At 47.1% G+C, this 23901-nt stretch overlaps 1 protein-coding gene across 12 annotated transcripts in view; it reads right to left on the reverse strand.

Annotated features, from left to right (window-relative positions):
• Nucleotides 1–190: 190 nt before the first annotated feature.
• GALNT13 (polypeptide N-acetylgalactosaminyltransferase 13) overlaps nucleotides 191–23901 on the reverse strand; it is a 101532-nt gene continuing 77821 nt past the window's right edge. For 4 of the 12 annotated variants that reach the window (XM_054070110.1, XM_054070104.1, XM_054070106.1 and 1 more), the window contains 6 exons: nucleotides 22025–22164; nucleotides 18787–18885; nucleotides 13816–13950; nucleotides 8439–8468; nucleotides 7393–7591; nucleotides 4224–4563 (listed from right to left, as the gene is read on the reverse strand). In XM_054070110.1, coding sequence (XP_053926085.1) covers nucleotides 7406–7591; nucleotides 8439–8468; nucleotides 13816–13950; nucleotides 18787–18885; nucleotides 22025–22164 — 590 coding nt within the window. In that variant the 3' untranslated portion in view covers nucleotides 4224–4563; nucleotides 7393–7405. Of the gene's footprint in view, nucleotides 4567–7392; nucleotides 7592–8438; nucleotides 8469–13815; nucleotides 13951–18786; nucleotides 18886–22024; nucleotides 22165–23901 lie in introns of all 12 variants that reach the window. The other 8 variants (XR_008450396.1, XR_008450397.1, XM_054070105.1 and 5 more) reach the window with 8 other exon arrangements.

A 23901-nucleotide genomic window follows, 5' to 3' on the forward strand; every position in this document is an offset into this window, starting at 1 on the left:
CTGTGTAGAGTCACTTCTCCATCACCCACACCGTGGCCAAAACGGCTCTGCTGCCTATTCCCCACCTTGTAGTGTAAATAAAGGGTGTAAAAATGCAGGGGTTGCAGCGGAAAGGTTGGTTTTTTTTAGCAGATATCATCACTTCGCCGTGTAAAACATGATTCCATCTAGAGAAAGACAAACGCACCAGAAGAAAACTAAACCAGTGTATTTTAATTCTACAAAAATGTATATAAATATTTAAATGTACAGCAAAGAGTACCAGAATGCCATTTAATTACTGTTACAACATTGAAAATGTGTAAATCCTTATCCACCATCTATTTTATATATAAATTTCATTTCTATTTGTGTTCCCAGCACTTATTCAGGAGCCTTTGTAAGCGTGTCCGTCTCCCCTCTTTTTTATCCTGCTTTGAAAATACCAAGCAGAATTCTCCCATATTTCCAATAAACTCTCGGACCCAGGACTTTTCCCGAGGCACCGCTTACCAAGCTGTCCTGAACACACGCTCGCAGAGGGAAAATGAAATGAGATGGGAGCGGCCACGCATCAGAGCAATGGTTCTGGCTGGATGCTGTACCTGTAGGAGAAGCAGCACGGACGCAGAAAGCCACAGAAGCATCAAAACACATCGCTGGTGTTGCTCCAACGCCACCGGGTGCAGGGAGCTGGTCCTTATCAGCAGGTTATGTGTGGTGTAGTCTCACCAGCTGGGTTAGCGGGGATGTGGGAGGGATTTCAGCTCCCCAGCAAAACTCCCAGCACTGCCCAACTCCTTTTCATCTCCCCAATCTGTTCCAATCCCTTTGACAGCTCCGACCTCCCGAGAATAGCCTCGTGTCAGGCTCTGCCCAGCATCCCCACGAGATGCAGCCCAAGGACAAGCGATCAGATGGGATCTCCAATTTTACAGAATCATGGAACGGTTTGGGTTGGAAGGGACCTCAAAGCCCATCCAGTGCCACCCCTGCCATGGGCAGGGACACCTCCCACTGGCTCAGGGGCTCCAAGCCCCATCCAACCTGGCCTGGAACCCCTCCAGGGATGGGGCAGCCCCCACTGCTCTGGGCACCCTGGGCCAGGGCCTCCCCACCTCAACAGCAAAACATTTATCCCCAAGATCTCACCTAAATTTTAAATAAAAAAAAAATCAGAACAGGGAGTTCTGCAGCTTTTCTGTTCAAGTGCAACAACTAAATAAATCAGTCCTCCTGGTGATGGGGAAAAACACATTGGCAGAAACCCTTCTAGGTCAGTTGATCCATTCCAGGTCCGGGGCTGGCTTCCAGCACCACTGTGGATCTGCAGAAGATGCAAGGAGATCAAGAGGAACACAGCTTTTTACAGCGTTCGTGGTTCAACTTCATCCTTCAGAACATCCCCTCGCTGATGCCACCCACCTCGCTCTGCTTTCATCAAAGCAAGGCAACACTTTTCCAGTGAAAACAATAAATATTCGGCATTTGTAAAGCTCTTTACATTTTAAATGCAATGTGCAAACAGAGGTCAATCCTCCCAATGCTCTTCTGAGATGTTTTATAAAGAGGGAAGCAAAGATCTGTGATCCCTTTGTGGGTACTGAGCCTCAGACACCAGGAGAGGCAACGGGTGAGCTGTTCAAAATTATTTTGGCCCAAATAACTTGACAAGGCCACAGCTGAACTCAGGGGCAGGAGGAAGGGCGGGTGTCCAAGCATACAGTAGCTCACGTTCATCCACTAAACCCCACCATTCACCACCTCAGATGCTGCATTGGCATTTAAGGCACCCTCACCATCACCACCCCCACTCTCCATAAACAAGGCTTGGTGTGAAATTCCTCTGGAATGAGACTCATGGGGTTTCCGTGTCCTTCCCAAGGATGTAAATCCAAGACCCAGCCCCTCGAAGCCCATAACTCACCATAATTTAAGTTGAAGAGGTACTTCTGTGGTTCAGTGTGCGGAAGACCTACAGCAACACTTCTCCTCCAGCCGTGCGGGATGTGCACACTTGCTCCTAAATGAGTACAACCCAGAGGGATTCCCTCCTTCCCCCCATCCCAGGGCAGGGACACAGCAGTGCAGGCAGCAACCGAACCCAAACACTGCCGCTCGCTGTCTTAGTCAAGGGATTATACACTTGATAACAATATTAACCTTCTAAGGAGAATAATACTCTTCTTCTTCATCTGTTTTTGAGATTGCAGCTCAAGTCCAGGCAGCTGTACATCAACCCTGCCACCACCTGCCAGCTACGATGTCACGAAAATCTCATGGTCTGAACAGGGCAGAAGAGGAGACGTGGCAGCCCCCACCCCTGGCACCCAGAAGAGATCTCACCACCATCTGCCCTCTCCTAATGCTCCTGGATGCTACAGGACCTTCCACAACATAAACTTCTACAACGAGATGCAAAAGCCAAGGGTCGGGATCCATGACCTACCAGCAGGAGCAGCTGTGCGTGCGGCACGAGCCCTTGGAAAGGAGACTAAGAAACACTTTATTAGTTCTTCTTCTGCATGGAGATTGGAGGTTAAATTTGTTTGTGATGTTTGCATGCTCTTTCCAAGAGGCACAATTACAGCCTTCTCCTACTTTGCTACCTTTTAAGCCATATCATGTACTTTTGTGGCGATCTGAAGATGAGAACTGGAAGCGTTTGACTCTACTTTGGGCAGGAAGGCTGGACTGGAAGAACTTCCAATCTCAGTTAATCCATGATGCTCTAGCTCCCACGCATGCACAGCAATCGCTGTCCTGATTTAATATCCTTCTATTCTTCATCTAATGACATATATCAAGAAAATATGGATGATCTATAAATTTATAATACATATATATATATAGTGACACTATTAATCCATCACAACCAGAGCATCATACAGAAAATATCGTCATTTTTAATGACCTAGTGCATAAATGGACCTTTTGAGGAACTGTGAGTGACCATGGGGAACCATTTCACCAGTTATCTGTGCTGAAACCACGCTCCTGCCCTGTGATTTAGGTCTCTCGAACTCTCCAGGCAATGGGAAATCAGATTCATGCCGAAAACGCAACCCAGCCCAGCCCATCGTGCAGTGGATGCATTTTGGGGAGCCCGTGGTTGCGGGGTCACTGAAGGGAACATCACCAGGACATGAATGTCACCTGTATGTAGAGGACCCTTCCCCACACCCCGCTGTGGGCCAGCGTGGTACCAGATCCCGCGACATCCCCACCAGGGCTGCGCGCCACCAGCTTCAACAACCACAAAATGATGAAGCCACAAAATTATTGAAAATATAAATAAACATCTGTCATCGCGATAGAAGCAAGAACATCTGGAGCCAGAACTCAGAGTTGATCCAGGTTCATCCTCTGCGCAGGGGATCCACAGGTGAAGCTCTCGCCTGGGTCTTGTCCAGGATGCAGGTACGCACCAACGCTTACGGGCAGCAGCCAGGGTCAGCGTTCAGACCAACTCTCAGTCTCTGGCGGTCTCAGTTTTTGGTACCTCCATCTGCAACCCCTCCCAGCTCCCCAGGTGTCCAGCCCAGCCGTTTCTCTTCCTACCACAGAAGACATTTCAATCTGCACCGGTCTGAATGACCTACGTGTGTCACTCCTCCTCCTTGACATTGTTCCGGCACCTTCTGCTGTTGCCTCATTTAATTTAATTCCCATTTCTGAGTGCAGCCTTTGCTCAGTTTTGCTGCTGTTCCAAACACCAAATCCCATTGTTTTTCCTGGCACAAACCACAAAGCTTTCACATTGCCTGGTGACTCAGTGCTGTTCTCCACCAGGTCCCACAAAACAGGAGCGAACAGCAAACAACCCCACCATGCTGTCAAGAAAGACCAGCACGAACACATCCAGTCCAGGAGACACCTACCAGCATGGTTCCAGTGCCAGTCAGCGTCATAAGGCGTTTCACCTTGGGTCACTTCTCCATAGTGGTGCGTGACACACAGAACACACCCTCCATCCCAACCTCTTTGACGTGGGGTCCATAGAGGTATCTCTGGAACCATTTCTGAGCACATTTGTGTTGATAACAGCACATTTTTTAACACTGATAGGCTCAGATGAGCTACTTTTGAGCAGTCACAGGCATGCGGAGACCCACCGCACCAAGGAAACCCTCCTGTGACTTTGCTCCGACAGCTGGGATTTGGAGAGGGCTCCAGCACCACTGGCCTCAGCAAGGAGGAGAATGAAAAGGAGGAGAAGGACATCCCGGCCGAGGCAGCGCCGACTTCAGGCACCCAGGGTCATGTTGCGCAGCAGCCACTGCTGGGAACGGCTGTCACCGCACTCCCTCATGGTGGGAACCATCTTCTCCTCCTCCGACGGCTCATCCAGACACTGGTTGCTGTTGATGTGCCTCAGGGTGAGCTTCTGCAACAAAGAAGGGCGGGAGCTACAGCAGGAGAATTACAGCTGAAAACCAGTAACTGCAGTCTGGGTCCTATTTCAGTGCTGTAGTCACCAGCAAAGCCACAAGACAGGTTCTCACCCGTAGCTACCACTCCTACAGCTCTCTCGCCCAGCTCACCTTCTCACGCGTGGCCAAGCAACCCGGGGAGGGAGCGCCTCTGCTGACCCCAGCGAAAAATAAATGCAACAGAAAAGTACAAAATAAGTGCAAGGAAATACAATTTCAAAGCAAAAGTAATTTGGATTAAGGTGATTAGACTCCAGCAACCAGAACACAGATCCATTTCTGATCAGTGGGACACACTGGCCAGGTATTATATAAACAATGCCAACACGCAGGGGAGAACTCCTCCCTTCCCAATACACTTTTTTTTCTTTGGGACACCCGCCCCGTTCCATCCCTACCTCACAATGCTGCATTTCTGAGGAATGAGACGGCCAGAAGAGAACTAGAACTTACTGTGAAGAAACAAAACATCTTCTGTTCAAAACCACAAGAGGAACACAATCATAAAGAGATCCAGGGAAGTTAACCATGATGGTGTGTACTCAGATAAACCCAGACAGGCACATCTTGTGGAATGCTGGATGGGGCCTGGAGCACCCTGATCCGGTAGGAGGTGTTCCTGCCCATGGCAGGGAGGCGGACTTTGAGGTCCCTTCCAACTCAAACCATTCCTTGAGTCCATGGTCTGCAGCTGAGCATCCCTCCATCACTCCCCTGAGGTTAGACTTGATGATCTTACAGGTCTTCTCCAACCTTAATGATTCTATGAACAACTGAGGGAATGGGCAATTTCAGGACTGAAATCATTTTTGCAGATCCTCCACTGCAGCAGAGACCAATTTTAGAATAAACACCATGCAAAGGAACAGAGAGGAACAAGGATGGGGGGGGGCAAAACTCTGCAGCCTCCTGGAGGAAGGAGAAAGGATGAACCAAGCAGAGCCCGACCCGCAGCCTCGGAGTAGGGGAGGCTGCTGGCTCCGAGTATAAAACCCACTATAATAAAATATAAACAACACTACTGCGCCCAAAGTGATGCAAATGAGCGGTAATTTTAGCCACGATGCTGCCTCACTGCTAATGAACACCATTTACATATCTTCATACGAATAAAATAATGACTCTCGCCTGGTGTTTCAATAAAACCGCTGGGAAACGCTAACGTTCAGCCCACATGATGGAGTTTGATTACCCAAACCTAAACCTGCGCCACGTAATTTCACACTGCAGCTCATCCCGCATCGCCACGTCACGTATTCCCACTCCTCATTTGCAGCACGAATATACTTTCGACAGCTCGGCCCTAGAGATTCGCTCCTTGATTTAAACCAAACTGTTACGTGATTCTCCCCGAAAAGCCTGCAGGCATCCGAACAAATCACCGAGGGGCCATTGGATACACATGAATATAAGGCATTTTTTCCTCTAATTACAAGAGGAAAGAATTAGTAGCGCTAACAGAACCCGCTTGTTTACTAAATAGCCCTGCTCCGAGCAGTGCTGATTCTTCGCTGATATTGTTTTAAGTGCAATTAAGCTGCTATCATTTTCTCCTATAACCAGAAACACAAACAAGCCTAAAAACACTTCTGCCGCCTCCCTCAGCTGCTCTTTTTTATTCAGAGCATAATTTCACGCCAGGCAACCATGTCATTGGGATTTTCAACTGTCTCACACATTTCTTCTTTCTGTGTTCTATCGTTATTTATGCTACTACAGAAAGGAAAAAAATAAAGTCTCATTTGCAAGGAAAACAATTAATTAGCGGGCAATCTGATCCCTTTACAAGTTAGCCTTGGGTTTTTATTCTGCTCGACTGTGAGCACACATGTGTGGGTGCAGAGGTGCTGCAGAGCCACGCAGATGCACCCGAGCAAGCGCGGTGGCTTCCCGCTTACCAAATCTATGCAAATAATAGCTCTGATGAGTGAGGACTCGGCATACTTCACGGGAAGACGATGGAGCACAGATCCAGTGGCCGTGATAGAGATTGGCCCTATCAGCAACCATGGAAGTTCTCCTTAAAAAGCAGCTTTTGTGAATGAAAGACGCCAGCAAAGCGTTGCTCATAGTAGAAGGGACTTAGAAAATGGAAAAAGACCTGTCTTAGAATAGCAGACCCTGCTGACTGCAGTTATTAGGGGTCTGCGCTAACGAGAGAGGCTTCCACGTGATTCCAACGGGATGCACTCAGAGATAAAGGCCAGGTTGGATGGGGCTTGGAGCCCCTGATCCAGTGGGAGGTGTCTCTGCCCATGGCAGGGGTGGAACTGGATGGGCTTTGAGGTACCTTCCAACCCAAACCATTCTGTGATTCTATGGTCTTTAAGGTCTCTTCCAACCCAAACCATTCCAGGATCAATAAGATTCCCTTCCAACCCAACACATTCCATGATTCTATGAAGACAACATTGTCTGACTGAGGAGCAGGTAAGAAAAAAGAGCAACCCTGGCACATGCACAGCCTCATTACGACCTGTTAGAGCACAACTGCCAAGGAACAAAGAACGGTGGCTGGCACAGTGCTTCGATTCCTAGAGGGGTTAATGACTCCATATTACCTGTTGATGTTTTGAAATTAGCTGTGACTAATATCTCTGGGGCCGAATTACTGACAATTGGGAATGCTCAAAATGAATGTTTCTGAAAAATATTATGCAATATTATGCAATCGGCACTATTCGACTGTCTCGGAATCCAGACCAAACGTTCAGCTACTGCAAACAGCACCGATCCCATTGTCATCAATAGATCATGGAGGTAGCTCAAGGGGGTGGGATTCATCTCAAATGAGTTATAATTAATAATAACTAACAATAAACATATATACCATCATATATCTCTATAATCATCTGACAAAACGAGAAAGAAATTCAGTTGAGTTGAGTTGAGTTGAGTTGAGAACAGGCAGAGAACGGAGAAGCTTTTTTCTTGGAACACCTTAAATCATTACAAATTAGATTTGCTTTTCAGTACCAACCTCCAACCGTTTCTTAAAGGAAATAGTCAGTGGGGCTGTGATATATTTTTCTAAAGACTTCCAGCCTTGTGTAGTTCCTTAGCTTCCACGTTTGCAAGGGGCTGCCATCACAAGCCTCCACTGTGGGCCCATGGGTGCCATCCTCTATCCTGCTTAGGGTTAGGCACGACTGCGTGATTATGTGAAGAAATGTATGGGTCTGCACGACAGAAAGATGGCATAAGTGAATAAAACTGGCAAAGACAAAGACAAAAAAAGGGAAAAGCAACAGATTGTTGGGTTAGACAGCAACAGCAGTGAGGGAGACAAAGCAAACAGCGCTCTTAGGGGAAGTGCTAATGGGTAATGGTGCCTGTGAATGCTTAGGGGTCCAGAGGAGGCCACAGAGATGGTCCAAGGGCTGGAGCACCTCTGCTGCGAGGACAGGCTGAGAGAGTTGGAGTTGTTCAGCCTGGAAAAGGCTGCGGGGAGAACTTAGAGCAGCTTCCAGTAATGCGAGGGGCTCCAGGAAAGCTGAGGAGGGACTTTTTCCAAGGGCCTGGAGTGACAGGATGAGGGGGAATGGCTATAATTGAAAGGGGGAAGAGTTAGATGAGACATTAAGAAGAAATTCTTCACGCTGAGGGTGGGGAGGCCCTGGCCCAGGGTGCCCAGAGCAGTGGGGGCTGCCCCATCCCTGGAGGGGTTCCAGGCCAGGTTGGAGTTTAAACCCCCAGGACAGGGTTTAGTGGTGGAGTTGGCAGCGTTGGTTTAAGGGTTGGACTCAATGATCTTAAAGGTCTTTTCCAACTTAAACAATTTGTGATTCTATGAAATGAACTTTTCTGATGTGACATCCCAGCGTCACCAGTCTGACGCACGTATTCCGTATAAAGCGCTGGCAGGCTGACACCAGACAGCGACGACTCGAAGCTATAAAGTTTGTCACGTTGGATCGGTGTCTACGGCAAGGCACTAACTCACATTGCGTTCACACAGCACTGCTAGAAAGCGAGCAGGGCGCGCTATTCTAGGTTGGCACAGGGGCTGCAGCCGTCGCTACTTACCTCAAAGCTATATTCCCATTTCCCCACGTACTGACAGAAGGGGAAGAAAAGGAAACCAGAGTCAAACAGCCACTGAAGAAACATTGTTGTGAAGACCCTCACCTCTCCGTGAACGCAAATTCAACAGCTTTGTACAGAAACCACATTTTAGTGACAAAGAACAGGAATTAGTCAAGATCGAAACCTGACATCATTATTTGTGCAGGAGGAAATGGAACCATTTTCTATCAGATGCGACTCATACCCAGCATTGTTGGTTTCCTGAGATCATTCGTGTGTGTCACCCATCGGATTTCACCACACCGTACCTACGGAAATTCGCCTGGACATCACCAGGTGACACAACTGGAGCCCCCAGGTACGTGAGGTCAAACCTGGAAACAATCCATATGGCTTTTACCCCGACCCTGATGGATCCATTTGGAAGCCAAACACCAGCTGTGTGGCTACTGCCAAAATACCTCCACCAGGACCAGTGCCTCGGCACAGGGGGAAACAAACTGGTTAGCAAAAACTGGGGAAAACCGGTTAGCAAAGTGGGGAAAATTAGTGTAATTAGATAAGTGAGGTCACACACGGAGAGAGCAGCTCTGGCTCCAGCCCATCGCAATTCCTAACTCTTTTTCTGCTGATCCACCATCTCTTTTCCCACCCCTATCTGAAAGCAAATAGCATTTATGCATTATAAATATGTTATAACACGCGTGCTGATGGGAAGCCTTTGAGAGCTGGAGAACTCTACCTTGGCACATCGATAGAGCTGATTTATAGAGCTGCCCGTGCATGGTAATGGGCAGCTGGAGAAAGGGCCAGGAATCTTAATGGGCTGTTCAAGAAGCAGGAAAAAAAGAAGCATTAAAATTCAATAACAGAAAGCAATGGATTTGAAAAAACAAAGGAAGGGGGAATTTCCCTGCCAAAATATAAAAATATTGAGAAAACTAGGTTTTAAAATGCCGCAAGCCATGACTACCTGAAGCACCAAAAGCTTTTTTGCAATAGCAGTGGAGAGCACTGCGCAGAGCTGGGTACCCCTCCTGGGAACAGCTCGACCACGTGAGCGAGAGCAGCCCCAGGAGAAGGACCTGAGGTGCTGCAGGAGGAGAAGATCAACAGGAGCCGGCAACGTGTGCTCGCAGCCCAGGGACCAACCGCGTCCAGTCAGTTTCTGATCCAGCGGAGAGGCGGCAGTCTCTACACTATAGAATAGTGTTTCTATTCTATTCTCCTATCACTGAGCAGGAAGTTCGTCAAACTCATTTGAAGGGGTTTTTGGAGAAAGAGGCAAGAATAACTGATCTCCCTGCCCACTCACTAGTGCTGTGCCACGACAAAAATCCCTGCAAACACCAACTCTGGTGTTTGCTTCAAAGTGAGAGCGATCACTCAGGAGCTAGAACGTTGTAACACAGGCACCTTGTTTCTTTTTTAAACCCTTGTCACTTTATTCAATGATGTTTTCCAGCGACTCAACCTCTGCAATCTGCTAACAGTTACCATCTCCTCACTCACAGCTGCTTTTGCTTATAAAAAACGGTATTTAAACTCTGTTCTGGGGTGGTTTGGGGTTTTTCAGAAGGTTTACAGACGCTGGCAATGCTGTCGTATTTATGCAACCTGTAGAGACACCACCACCATGTAGAGACATCGTATGAGACATGCAAAATGCTCTGTTTCCATTCAACAGCTCTGCAGACACACAGACACCGACTGATTTATCTCCGTTACAGCCGACAATCCGGCAGCTCCATCGCAATTTTAAGTGACACAGTTCACCCAGGCAGATGTTTTAAAGGCATTCGACCCCTGGCCAACCGCACTGAATGTTCATCTGTGACCCGACCGCCTCACCGCAGGAATGAGAATAACACCAGTCAGGATTTCTCATGGCAAAACATAAATCCAATATCCAACCACCCAGGAATCGGCAAATTCTGGTCATCGCTAGGAACACTTCTTCTCCCTCCAGTGCAGAGAGCAGGGAAGCACAACACAGCGCCGGGTGAGCACAAGACCTCTATGCTGTGCCCAGCCCTGTGGCTTTGGGGGGTGGATTAACTAATTTCTTTGAGATTAATCAAAATGACAACTTTGGAACCATTGCCTGCATGGGAAACACAGGTCTCTTCCCACTCCATGTGCCTCTTCCCAAGACCAGAGTAGCTCTGGAGCAATTCTGACCACAAAAACATGAGCTACAGTGAGCTTTTCTGCAATGTTTTGTATTCCCGAGTATCTCAATCCTGCTTTATTCCCCTTAGGATCTCATTCTCATGCTCTTTCAGTTGCACCAAAAGCTTGGGGTGACTCCAGCACCCACGAAGGCAAACGCCTGGTGCTGAAGCCGGGGTCAGCACCTCATTCCTCTAAGCTCAGCCAGCTCTGTTTTGACCCAAAATACAAATGACAATTCCTGTCCTCCCCTTATAAAAGCCAGGAATATCGATGAGAACTTAATACTATTAAAGTATGTATAAATTCTTGGAAAAGACTGTTTGTTTAATGTATTATATATTTAAATACCATCATTTAAACTGAACCAGGACATTACAGAAAATTTAATAACAGTGTGTATATAAAACTATCTGAAGATCTCTGTTAAGAAACACCTTTTTATGCTTATTTGCATTTCTCCTTTCAGATATGGCCAACGCACTGCTGGCCCTTATCAAGCCTTAACCCTTCAATACCTTTAACTGGAGCAGGAACGTGATCTGCAACCATGGTAGGACACCCAGAAATCATCTATATTCCCTTTCTGAAATGTAAAAACGAGGGCAATTTCACTGGAAAAACAGATCAATGGATCTCAGTGATCCAGGCAACGTGTTTCTCTGGAGAAAAATATGAAAAAAAAAATCACAAGTGAGTTGTTTTCTTGGGATAAAAACCACTGGATATTGGGTGTGTCTTTGCCTACAAGGATGTATCTGGAGGCTGTAGCACAGACAGCCCCACCAGGTACTAAACACAGCGTAGAGACCAGTGCTGTCCTTACAGAAAACTTTGGAAGCTGAAATCTGAATGTTCACAGAGTAGAACCAGTAATGAAAATATTCATGTCAATAAATACAAAGGTGCATAAGGCACCGGGCTCTGTTTCACAGGCACAACAGAAGCAAAACCGTCGTCTTGGAGATCTCTTATATAAAAAAAAACAAAACAAAATAACCTGCTGTATTTCCTTTTTATGAGCACCATCTAATGGTGGGCTGGAGTTTTACACAGCTCCGTAGAGAGCTTCCACTGTGGATCTCTTCTGCTAAACTGAACAGCATGTTTCCAATGTCAAAAGTAATGGAGAGCATACCTGGTTGAAGAAATTTAGCTGGTGGTGCAGATAGGCAGAACCTGCCATTTCTATGACACCTTGGAAATACTTCTCAAAAGACTACAAGTCTTTTAAGTATACCACATTTTGCTTTGCAGTCATGGAAATATCATAGAATTGTCTGGTTGGAAAAGACCTTTGAGGTCATTGAATCCAACTGTCCCTGTCCACTACTAAACCAGACCCCTGAGCACCTCACCTGCCAGGCTTTTAAACCCCTCCAGGGATGGGGGCTCCACACCTCCGTGGGCAGCCTCTGCCAGGGCCTCAGAACCCTTTCAGTGAAGAAATTTTTCCTGATGTCCAATCTAAACCGCCTCTGGCACAACTTGAGGCCATTTCCTCTCATCCTATCACCTGGAGCAGAGCTCAGCACCCACCTCTCCACAACCTCCTTTCCGGGAGCTGCAGAGAGCGATGAGGTCTCCCCTCACCTCCCCCAGACTCAACAGCCCCCGTCCCTCAGCCGCTCCCAGAGCCTCTGTTCTCCACCCCCTTCTCGAGCTCTATTCCGTCCTCTGGATGTGCTCCAGCCCCTCAATGTCCTTCTTAGAGCGAGGGGCTAAAACTGAACCCAAGATTTGAGCATCTTTAAATGGAAAATATCCAAAGCAAAGTGACTGGCAGCATAAGTTAACAAGGAAGGGTTACTCTCACCAATCTGGTAGAGGAGGTGCCTTTCGTACTTTGATTTTGGATACTAGAAAAACTTCCTTCACTGACAGAGTGGTGAAGCCCTGCAGAGGCTGCGCAGGGCAGGCGGGGAGTCCCCATCCCTGGAGGGGTTCAAAAACCATGTAGATAAGGCACTCTGGGACACGCTTTATTCCGCACGTCGGGGTTGGGCTGGTGGTCAGACTGGATGAGCTCGGAGGGCTTCTCCAACCTTAAAGATTCTATGATTTTACACATAAATATTTTAAGGCTGAGCACACCGTGCCCAGAGCGTTTGGTGATGTTTAATTTCCCACAAAGAGGGATCAAGAACCTGCAACACCGACTCATGTCCTTGGCCACTGGTCTCCACTGCACTCCTCGGCTCTATTGAGAACAATCTAGAACTGATCAAAAATCAATTATCACCTCCTTGCAGGAAGGAGGATACAAGACCTTAAATCTGTGTTTAACTGGAGGCAAGAACATCCTCAAAAATACCTAAAAATCATCAAAATACTAATGTATTTTTGTAAGAAGAAAAATAATCCTCTTTGTTAAAGAGAAAACTGGTTCAAATTCAAATATTAAATTCAAGAATGTATCAAAAGTCACAAAATAAATCACACCTCAACAGCAGGTATTGTTGTTGTTTATCTAAGTGGCAGTTCAATACGATGCCATGGCAGGTTTGCATGTTCTTTTTTTCTTCCCATAATACATCAAAAAGATCCCATCTGGCAGAAAATGCCAATACCTGTGTGTGAATTGCACTGCACGCTCACCTTCCAAAGCGAAAGCTTAAAACGAATGCTTTCCTTTTCATCTGCTGTATCCTGTCTCATTTAAAAAAAAGAATTATTTGGCCATAAACGACTGAGATATTCACCTGTATTTCATATTAATTTTACAAGCTTGCCTTGAGGCACCAAATCCCTTCCCGCTGCTCTCTCTCAAACCTAAAAGCCACCTCCCACCCCACGGTGGTGCCAAACTAAAGAGGGGACTCACAAAATGATTAAAACCTATTTAAATTCAAAGTTGATAAGCTTTATAAGAAATAAACTGGGAAAGTGTAACTGAAAAATAAATAAATCTTGTTTTCCATTACATTCAAATAAAAATTGAAGAGCAGTTCTGTAAGGCTGCAAGGTAACGCCGGCTGCTAGAAATGAGCTTTTGAAAATAATAACTGACTTTTTCACCCATCTGAATATAAAATGTTGTGGGAACACAACTTGGTGTGCTGAAATACTCTGCACGCCCAGGGCTGGGCTGTGGCAGGAGGCACCATGGCCACATCACCTCGGCAAGCCCGGGCACACCCACCCTCCCCTGTGATACGGCCGTGCCCAACGAGGAATAAATCCCATATCTAAGGTCAGCAGGTACCTCGGCGTCGTACTCCCAGAGCTGGTTCCCCCTCATGTGGTGGCATTTCAGCATGATGACAGGGCCATTCAGCCGCGAGACGTCCAGGCACAAGTCGTCCGTGCGGATCTCCTTGTCAGCTGTGTACGAAAATACCTGGAAAGAGAGGGGGGATTGGCAAAAGTCCTACTCGGCTGCTGTTTACGCACAGACATTATGTAATCACAGAAGGGTTTGGGTTATAATAATTGAACCATGGAATGGTTTGGGTTGGAAGGGACCTCCAAGCCCATCCAGTGCCACCCCTGCCATGGGCAGGGACACCTCCTACTGGCTCAGGGGCTCCAAGCCCCATCCAACCTGGCCTGGAACCCCTCCAGGGATGGGGCAGCCCCCACTGCTCGGGGCACCCTGGGCCAGGGCCTCCCCACCCTCAGCGGGAAGAATTTCTCCTTAATCTCAATCTTACCCCTTCCAATTTAAAGTTATTCCCCCTCATCCTATCACTCCAGGCCCTTGGAAAAAGGGCCTCCCCAGCTTTCCTGGAGCCCCTTTCAGCACTGGAAGCTGCTCTAAGGTCTCCTCACAGCCTTCTCCTCTCCAGGCTGAACAACCCCAACTCTCTCAGCCTGTCCTCATAGCAGAGGTTCTCCAGACCTCGGATCATCTCTGTGGCCTCCTCCGGACTCGCTCCAACAGCTCCATGTCCTCCCTGTGCTGAGGACTCCAGAACTGGACACAGGGCTCCAGGTGGGTCTCACCAGAGTGGAGCAGAGGGGCAGAATCCCCTCCCTCCCTGCTGGTCCCACTGCTCTGGGTGCAGCCCGGGACACGGTTCTTCTGGGCTTGGAGCACACGTTGCCAGCTCATAGCGAGCTTCTCATCAGTGATCACCCCAAGTCCTTCTCCTCGAGGCTGCTCTTAATCACATTGTTCCCCAGCACAGACTGAAACCGCGGACTGCCCCGGCTCACGTGTAGGACCTTGCACTTGGCCCTGTTGAACCTTACGAGGTTCACACAGCCTCACCTCTCCAGCTCGCCCAGGTCCCTCTAAAAAATCATCCAATAATCTGAAAATCACTGATACCACTTGTATGACAAGTTGCCTCTCACTCAGAGTAGCAGCCTGGATTCGAGAACCATTCCTAGCATAGACCAGACAGCTCCTTCATATTTTACTGTGCTCATTATAAACAGATTTACCCATCGCCATTTATCCTGAAGCAACTTCTAACTCAAATTTTCAACTTATTTGTGTTGTTTTTTAACAGTAAACATATTTGCATAAGGCTTTTTCTTCTATCTCGAGACTTGTTTTCAGCCTCAGAGAGATGTTTTTGGCCTCGGAGATGTTTTCTTCTGTGCTTTATGGAAAGCAAATACTTATATATTAAAACGTATTTCCATTTGCATATTTCTTTTTCCTCTCATTTCTGATAATTGCAACACACTGCTCTGTTCTATCTTTTCAAAGAATAAGTGGTGTCTGAATTAACAATTACAGAGGACGGGCTTGAAAAACAAGCCGTCTTAAGAAAGAAAAATTAATGCTAATTAAGACGATGTAAAATTATCAGCCTAGCATTTTGCCACCATCCATATTAATTATATATATAATTATATTAATGCCATATAAAAATAGCAGCTGAGGAGCGCGTTGCATTTTATAGATCATTAAATAATGTACTCCACGCTGCACTGTGTAGGGCAGGACAGGACCTCCCAAGCAGGAGCCTGATCTTCTGCTACCTCCATGCTGGGCATGTGGTCGACCTCCCCTCTCCTTCCAGTTGCCCCTTGCGCTTCTGCAGGTCCCCCAAGCGCTGGTGGCTGAAAGAGGGGAGATTGAGATGAGATCTTCGGGAGAACTGTTTTGCTGTTCAGGTGGGGAGGCCCTGGCCCAGGGTGCCCAGAGCAGTGGGGGCTGCCCCATCCCTGGAGGGGTTCCAGGCCAGCTTGGACGGGGCTTCCAGCTAAGAAGCGATCCAAGAACTTGAGGTGTTCAAGACAAGGGTGGGTAAGGCTTGGAACAACCTGATCCAGTGGGAAGACTCTAAGGTCTCCCCGCAGCCTTCTCTTCTCCAGGCTGAACAACCCCAATTCTCTTGGCCTGGCCTCAGAGAAGAGGAGCTCTGAGCAGCTTCGGATCATCTTCGCAGCCTCCTCTGTTCCAACAGTTCCATCTTTCTAATGTTTGGGATTCCAGAACTGGACACAGGACCCCAGGTGGGGTCTCACCAGAGTGGAGCAGAGGGGCAGAACCCCCTCCCTTGCCCTGCAGGCCATGGCGCTCTGGATGCAGCCCAGGACACGGTTAGAGAGCTGTCTCCTCATAAAGGAGGGCAACCTACAAATCCACAACAAAAAGCTGTTGTCACCTCCAGGATCTCAGAGTTTCATTACGCTGCACCAAACTCACACTTCTTAGCAGGTACAGCCAACGCTGCGATGCTGCATTTTATCTACCCAGGCTTCATCACTGCAACGTTACACATCCAACGCTGCTCTGCCTGCATTCCCTGGTGAATAGTTCTCCCAATTTAAAGCAGCAGCAATTCAGGTTTTTTTCCACAGACTTTAAAAGAAAAGGCATTATTCTCGTTCTGACTGCGCCAAATAAAAGATCCCATTATTAAACAACCTTCGTTCCCCATTAATCACAGCTATTACAACAGGCCTAAAGATCACCAAGGGCTCCATCGTGCCACGTCCTGAGCACAATCAGAGCATCAGACAGCTCCTGCCCCCAGGGTTCAGCACCTCGATCCATAAGAATGATGTAAAGTCAGCAAGAGGAATCATAGACCAGCAAAACAAACTAAAAAATATAAGCAATAACTGTGTTTCCTCGTAACGGGTCTGTTTAGAAGATGAAAAGCTGCAGACGAAGCCAAGTTAGGGAAAACAGGAGACTGTAAATGATGAAAAAGGCAGAAAGAGCAAAGAAGGGTGAAGCTATTTCCAGGTAGCCCCTTAAGAAATCTAGTGTTTCCAGAATCACCGAATCAAGTGGAAGAAGCTTGCTTCATACAAAATCTCTCCCTGGGCGGCTCGAAGATCCTGGCCCTGAGGCAGCTGGTGTGCATGGAGTCCAGAGGAGGCCATGGAGATGATCCGAGGGCTGGAGCATCTCTGCTGTGAGGACAGGCTGAGAGAGGTGGGATTATTCAGCCTGGAGAAGAGAAGGCTCCAAGGAGACCTTAGAGCAGCTTCCAGTGCTGAAAGGGGCTCCAGGAAAGCTGGGGAGGGGCTCTGGATCAGAGAGGGCAGGGAGAGCTGAAAGACGGGAAAGTGAGATGACATCTTAGGCAGAACTGTTTTGCTGTTCAGGTGGGGAGGCCCTGGCCCAGGGTGCCCAGAGCAGTGGGGGCTGCCCCATCCCTGGAGGGGTTCCAGGCCAGGTTGGATGGGGCTTGGAGCCAAGAAGTGATCCAAGAACTTGAGGTGTTCAAGACAAAGGTGGGTAAGGCTTGGAACAACCTGATCCAGTGGGAGATGTTCCTGCCCATGTCAACGGTTGGAACTGGATGGGCTTTAAGGTCCCTTCCAAGCCAAACCATTCCATGATTCTATGACCATTAAAGTTCTAAGCAAGCTTGGATCATCTGCAATATCCATGCCAATGTAACAACAAATCCTCCCACACTACACTCTGAAAACAGCTCTCACACCAAAGGCCCCAGTTAACATATTCCATTTTTCTTAGTTTTTTAAAGAAATTCATATTGTCAGAATCTCATTATCCTGAAGTCCTTTAAAACACTTCAACAGCTGTGAAATATTCACCCCTGCCTCAAGCCAGATTGCGCCCATGCATCACGCTCGGCTCTACTGAGCCAGGTATTATTCTTGCTTCATTTTCATTCTCAAGTAGTTTTGCTCGCTGCTATTTCTGTAACCACACAGCACCCCCGCCACCCTCAGCACTCACCCGTCTCAGCTCAGTCCTAATTTCTCATTAGACTGGAGTTTAATAAAGATAACTTTTAATAGGAGTTGTGTGCGAGCACTAAAGGATGAATAATGCTCTGCCAGACCTCCGCCAGCTGACAGATATCGCGCTTCGTGCACGTAAAGGTAGGGGAGCGGCATCTCTTCGTTCCACCGGCGCACATCAGAGTGTGCCTTCAGTAGGTTTGCAGATGACACCGAGTTGATTGGCAGTGACAATCTACTTGAGGGCAGGCAGGGTCTGCAGAAGGACCTGGACAGGTTGGATCCATGGGTCAAGGTCAATGGGATGGCGCTCAACATGGCCAAGAGGCAGGTTCTACACACGGGGCATAACAAACCCATGCAGCGCTCCAGGCATAGGGAAGAGTGGCTGAGAAGAGTGGTGGAAAAGGCCCTGGGGATGCTGGTCACAGCCGCTGAACATGAGCCAGCATCCAAGAAGGCCACCAGCATCCTGGCTTGGATCATGGAGTGGCCGGCAGGAGCAGGGAAGGGATCATCCCCTGGCACTCGGCGCTGGTGAGGCTGCACCTCGAATCCTGGGTTCAGTTTTGGGCCCCTCACTCCAAGAAGGACACTGAGGGGCTGGAGTGCATCCAGAGAAGGGAATGGAGCTGGGGAAGGGGCTGGAGTCCAGAGGTTGTGGGAGCGCCTGAGGGACCTGGGGCTGTTGAGCCTGGAGAAGAGGAGGTGAGGGGACACCTCCAAAATTACAGTGAACCAAGGTGTCTACGTTTGAGCTGCAGCAACTGGGGACTGGGGATCCCATTTCTACCAGGACAAACCACTGGGTACCCAGGAAGAAGCACTCATTGCCGAGGCCTCAGTCGTACCTGCTGCTTCAAACACCACATCTGCAAACCAGTCCCCCGTTTTCTGCAGTGGGAAAGAAACACCGACGGGTAATGCTGCAGCTCCCACAGTGCTCTGGGTGAATTCTATCCCAAGAACGGTGGTGCCTGTGGTTACACAGCACCAGCCTGAAGCAACTATTACACAAATACTACCGTTTCTTCCTTTCTTTTTTTCCTTTTACCTGATTTCCTCCCATGCCATGGCAGTTGAAGATGCCCACTTTTTCATTTTCCTTGCGGCCCATGTTGTCTAAACACTGGTTGGTTTCAACGTTCCTGATCTGAAGAAAGAGATGAAAGAAAGAGTGGTGAGGCTGCCCAGGGCAGTGGTGGAGTCTCTGACCCTGCAGGGGTTCAAAAAACAGGTAAATGTGGCACTTCAGGTCATGGTTTAGCAGGCACGATGGGGCTGGACTGGTAGTTGGACTGGATGAGCCTAGAGGTCTATTCCAACCTCAATGATCCTATGATTTTAAATGCTCCTTGAAAAACTTGCCTGTAAATCTTGCATTTGTGCAGTAAAAAATACGTCACTGGAGGAGAAAGTACATTATCCATGCAGTCAACTCGATGAATAATCTATTTTAACTTGCAATTTGTAAATATGTCACGCTCCTAAACGAAAATGGAAATAATTACAAAGAGTATAATGAGATTTTCAATTATGTATTAAGCGTGAGTATGAACAGCGTTCAAGGCAGATCTCACACAGAACCACAGAATCATAGAATGGTTTGGGTTGGAAGGGACCTCAAAGCCCATCCAGTGCCACCCCTGCCATGGGCAGGGACACCTCCCACTGGCTCAGGGGCTCCAAGCCCCATCCAACCTGGCCTGGAACCCCTCCAGGGATGGGGCAGCCCCCACTGCTCTGGGCACCCTGGGCCAGGGCCTCCCCACCTGAACAGCAAAACATTTCTCCCCAAGATCTCAGCTCAATCTCCCCTCTTTCAGCTTAAATAATCCCAGCCTTTTTTCTTTTATCGCCTTTTTGCAGACACAGATTTACGAGTATGTCCATAAGAACCGCAGTTTGTTTGGGTTTTTGCAACCCCTCAATTCATTAAAGCAAAGGACTGGAATAAAGTGACTTGAAAACTCACATGTGATTTTTATGTCTTGGGTTTATAACATAATTCTTGTCTTGTTTGTATTTTGCACTTACTTTCAACATTACATGATTAAAATGAAAAAAGACTATTCAGTATCCATCACATTTTTCATGTTCAATGCCTGTTCTGAGCCACATTTTTGTCCATTGAGGAAATTCCAATCTAATGCCATTGCTGTATACGAGTTATGTTCTAAGTGAATGGAAAAAGCAGTTGCAGTAAAGTCTTAGCAATCTTCAGGATCTGCCTCATAAGGGTGCAATGAATAAACGTTATAAACCATCTAGGAATTCCAGTTCCAGTCAACTTCGTATTTTCATAATTTAATTTAAAAATTGCGCACTTCCTTTATGAGAGGAACAGACATACATAACTCAGTTCTGCGATAGCCACATAACATCCAAGTTAAAGGATAATACAATAATTATTTCTAGCATGTTGGGTGGCGCGAGTGAACCACACATCATCTACTTTCAAGTCACACCCACACTACCTTGCAGTAAATGAGGATATCATCCCAAATCTGTTGAAATTAATCTTCCTTTTTACTGCTGTTTATACCACAAAAGAACAAAATATGCACCCACCCATCTTCTTGAGGCCCACAGTTGACCACTCATTACGTTGAAGACTGCACTGTGCTAGAGAATCGTTGTCCCAGACCCATCCCCACACTAGATTCTCAGCAGTCAACAACCCCACGTCTCACCCCAAGGGCTCCCGAGTGCAGTTCCCTCTCGGATTTGCAGAGAGGAGAAGTCCAGTCACATCCTTATGGGGCCACCCCAACGCTCAGCGCATCTCGCAGAGCACCAGGGGGCATTTGTGGCCTCAGGAATGCAACTGCTCCAAGGAGAGAGATGGTTTTGTTTTACCTGAGACTGAGCCCAGGGTGCCCAGAGCAGTGGGGGCTGCCCCATCCCTGGAGGGGTTCCAGGCCAGGTTGGATGGGGCTTGGAGCCCCTGAGCCAGTGGGAGGTGTCCCTGCCCATGGCAGGGGTGGCACTGGATGGACTTTGAGGTCCCTTCAGACCCAAACTATTCCATGATTCTATGAGAACAACTGAGAAATTCACTTCTGACTCTTAAAAACCATCCATGACTTTAAGGTCTCAAATCCCACTTTACTGTTCACCTGGCAGCCAGCAGCGGTAATCGTCAAGTATGAGTTTTAATTCATAGATCCTGCCTGAACTGCTGTTGCCATAGAAACTGAGGCCGTGCTGGGAAAAATCAGGTGTGTTAATAACTATTTTATTACTTTCTCATACCTTTCTTTGCCAGCCTGACAATATCATACAAAACATTATCATTTGACACTTGTTAGATGCTTTCTTTCCTCGCTGTAAAACCATGTTTCGCTTCATTTTGTCATAGTTAAACTGGAAACCCTACCGTGACTTTTGTTTCTCACTACAATTGCAAGTTTCAATAGTAAATTACTTCCCTAGATGTAAAAAAGCCATTTGCTCTTTGGATTGCTATTCTATCCGTAGCTATCTTTAAATCACACCACTTCAGAGCTTTTAAAGTCAGTGTAGGTACAACTCAATAGAGTATTTTTAACAGAGAATCAGTTGAATTTTAAAGAGGATTGAATTCTGGAGCATCTCTGCTCTGAGGCCACGCTGACAGCGTTGGGGTTGTTCAGCCTGGAGAAGAGAAGGGAGATCTTAGAGCAGCTTCCAGTGCTGAAAGGGGTTCCAGGAAAGTTGGGAGGGGCTTTTTCCAAGGGTTAATAGAGTGATAGGACGAGAGGGAATGGCTTTAAATTGGAAGGGGGAAGAATTAGATTAGACATTAGTAAGAAATTCTTCCCAATGAGGGTGAGGAGGGCAAATGGTTTGGGTTTGAGGAACCTTCCAACCCAAACCATTCCATGATTCTATGATTTTTGATGGAATTATCAGACTGTTGGGGATGTCTGTGACACTTGATGCCAGGCAGCCTGGCTAGAAAACACAGCATCAATCCCCACACACAGTTCCTGACATTAAAAAAGCAAAAAGAAGCTTTTTCTATGCATGTCAATGATAAGTGACAATGGAAAGTTTCCTTCAACTTCTGCCTTTCAAAATATCGGTCACAAACCTCACTTTTCCTACTCAATATCAAGGATAAATTTTTAATGGTGAACACACACATTCAGAAAAGCAAGATTTAAAGCAAACATGACCTGCTCAAACAGAATAAACAAGATATGGAGGAGGCACACAAGCACTTTAACCCTTTCTCCAACACCACTGCATCTCATCCACCTGCACAATGTCCTCGTTGTTTCAATTGGGCCAAAGAAAACGGTTCCTACCTCACCAAGCGAGTAATAGCGTCGTGGAATCTGGGAGTCAGGATAGATGTTTTCCAAGTACCACGAGAAGGGTTTACACTTCAGGTTTTCCCTTAGTGCCTTCCTGATGGATACATCACCATAATCCACCTTCACAACACCTGCAACGGTTGAGAGAAGAGATGATCAAAGCACAGGTTCGGTGAAGCATAAAGCACAGCTCCCGCTCCAGTTGTCCCAATTCCCCTTTATCGATATCCACTTGCTGGAATCGCAGCACAGTGATCTGGGAACACGTGTGCAGCTGCCACCCCGCAGCCCTGCGCAAGCATTAAAGAACTCATTTAGCAAATTGAAATGCTTAGAAAAATGACATTTTTTTTTTCTTTTCAGCTAACATATCAATCCAGAAAGGCAGCACCACTGAACTCTTGCATTTCTTCATATTCCAAAATATTAAAGAAAGGAAAACCATATCCAGTCAGATTTTTACAGGAAAATACCATTGCCATCTTCCATCCTCTTAGCAATCCAACTTTTGCAGGCTTGCACGTACTTTCAGAGTTGAAGATCACATTGATGCAGTACCTGCACGGTCCCTTTCAAGGCCACCAGGCTCCAGGAAGGAGGGCCCCCCAGAAGGAATCGCACGGCACAGGAAGAAAGAGAAAGGCCACTCCCAAGGTGCTTGGCAAGCTTGAGTTATTAAGAAAAATAATAGAAAACCAAAAGGAACACCAAATATTCACTGTAACTTAAATTAATCTAATTTTAGATGACAGCTACTGCCCAAAGAAACAGTAGGCAAAGCATCAGTAACCCCCAGCGCTCAGCTGCAACCGTGTGAAAGATGCTCTCAGATTCATATCTGAAATTAATCTGCTTTTCATTATTTACGGGATCTTATTTGGAAATCATCACAGAGGTGAAGCTCCAAGGCTATCGGGATTTTCTGTCAGGAAATCAGGTCCTGAAGCACAAGAGTATATCGATTTTTAACAAAATCCAGCACACAACATAAGCAACCTCCCCTCCCCCCCAATTCAACTTATTTTGGATAACCGCTCTCAGCCATAATTGCAAAACTTTCCTGGTTATGTCTTTGACAGATTCTGTTTCTGTATCATTATGTAATTGTGGGATATGATGTAATTCTAAATAATTAACTCCAATACAGTATACCCTAAAAATCATTGCTGAAGGCTGAAATCAAGGCAGGCGCTCCTGGGGAGCACTTGAGCCTGACCGCAGTGGCTCACGGCGACTGATGCTTCACCAGCTCCGCATCAGCAAAACCTCCTCAGAAACCAAACATTCTTCATTGCTGCCAAGAAATTAAGTGGCATTTGGGCAGACATCGGGAAAGCAAGGAATTTCAAACTTCAGTAAACAGATCTAGTCAAATAAACCCTTCAACCATAGCCCATACAGAGAAATTAAATCATAATAACTTAGGGATGGCAAACAGGTGAAGGGAAATCAAATCTGGGTTAAACCCAGGAAAAAGCTGAGCTCATGGCACAGAGGAACTTCAGGGCTGTAAAGGAGAAAAGGGATGGAGAGGAGGCATCTGCTGTGCAATGCTCAGAACATCTTCTGGGCTACAGCACGGTCAGTAAGGAACACAGGGGGATTTAAAAAAATTCTTAAAGGACTGAGAGATACTTATTTTATTGACCAAGAAATAAAGGGACTTTCATAGAATCGTAGAATGGTTTGCGTCAGAAGGGACCTCAAAGCCCATCCAGTTCCACCCCCTGCCATGGGCAGGGACACCTCCCACTGGATCAGGGTGTTCAAAGCCTTATCCACTCTGGTCTTGAACACCTCAAGTTCTTGGATCACTCCTTAGTTTCTCTAAGGACAACTCCTGCAGTCGCTAATTAAACTTACAGCGA

Source organism: Cuculus canorus, chromosome 6 (genome assembly GCF_017976375.1).
Source record: "Cuculus canorus isolate bCucCan1 chromosome 6, bCucCan1.pri, whole genome shotgun sequence".
Taxonomy (NCBI): Eukaryota; Metazoa; Chordata; class Aves; order Cuculiformes; family Cuculidae; genus Cuculus; species Cuculus canorus.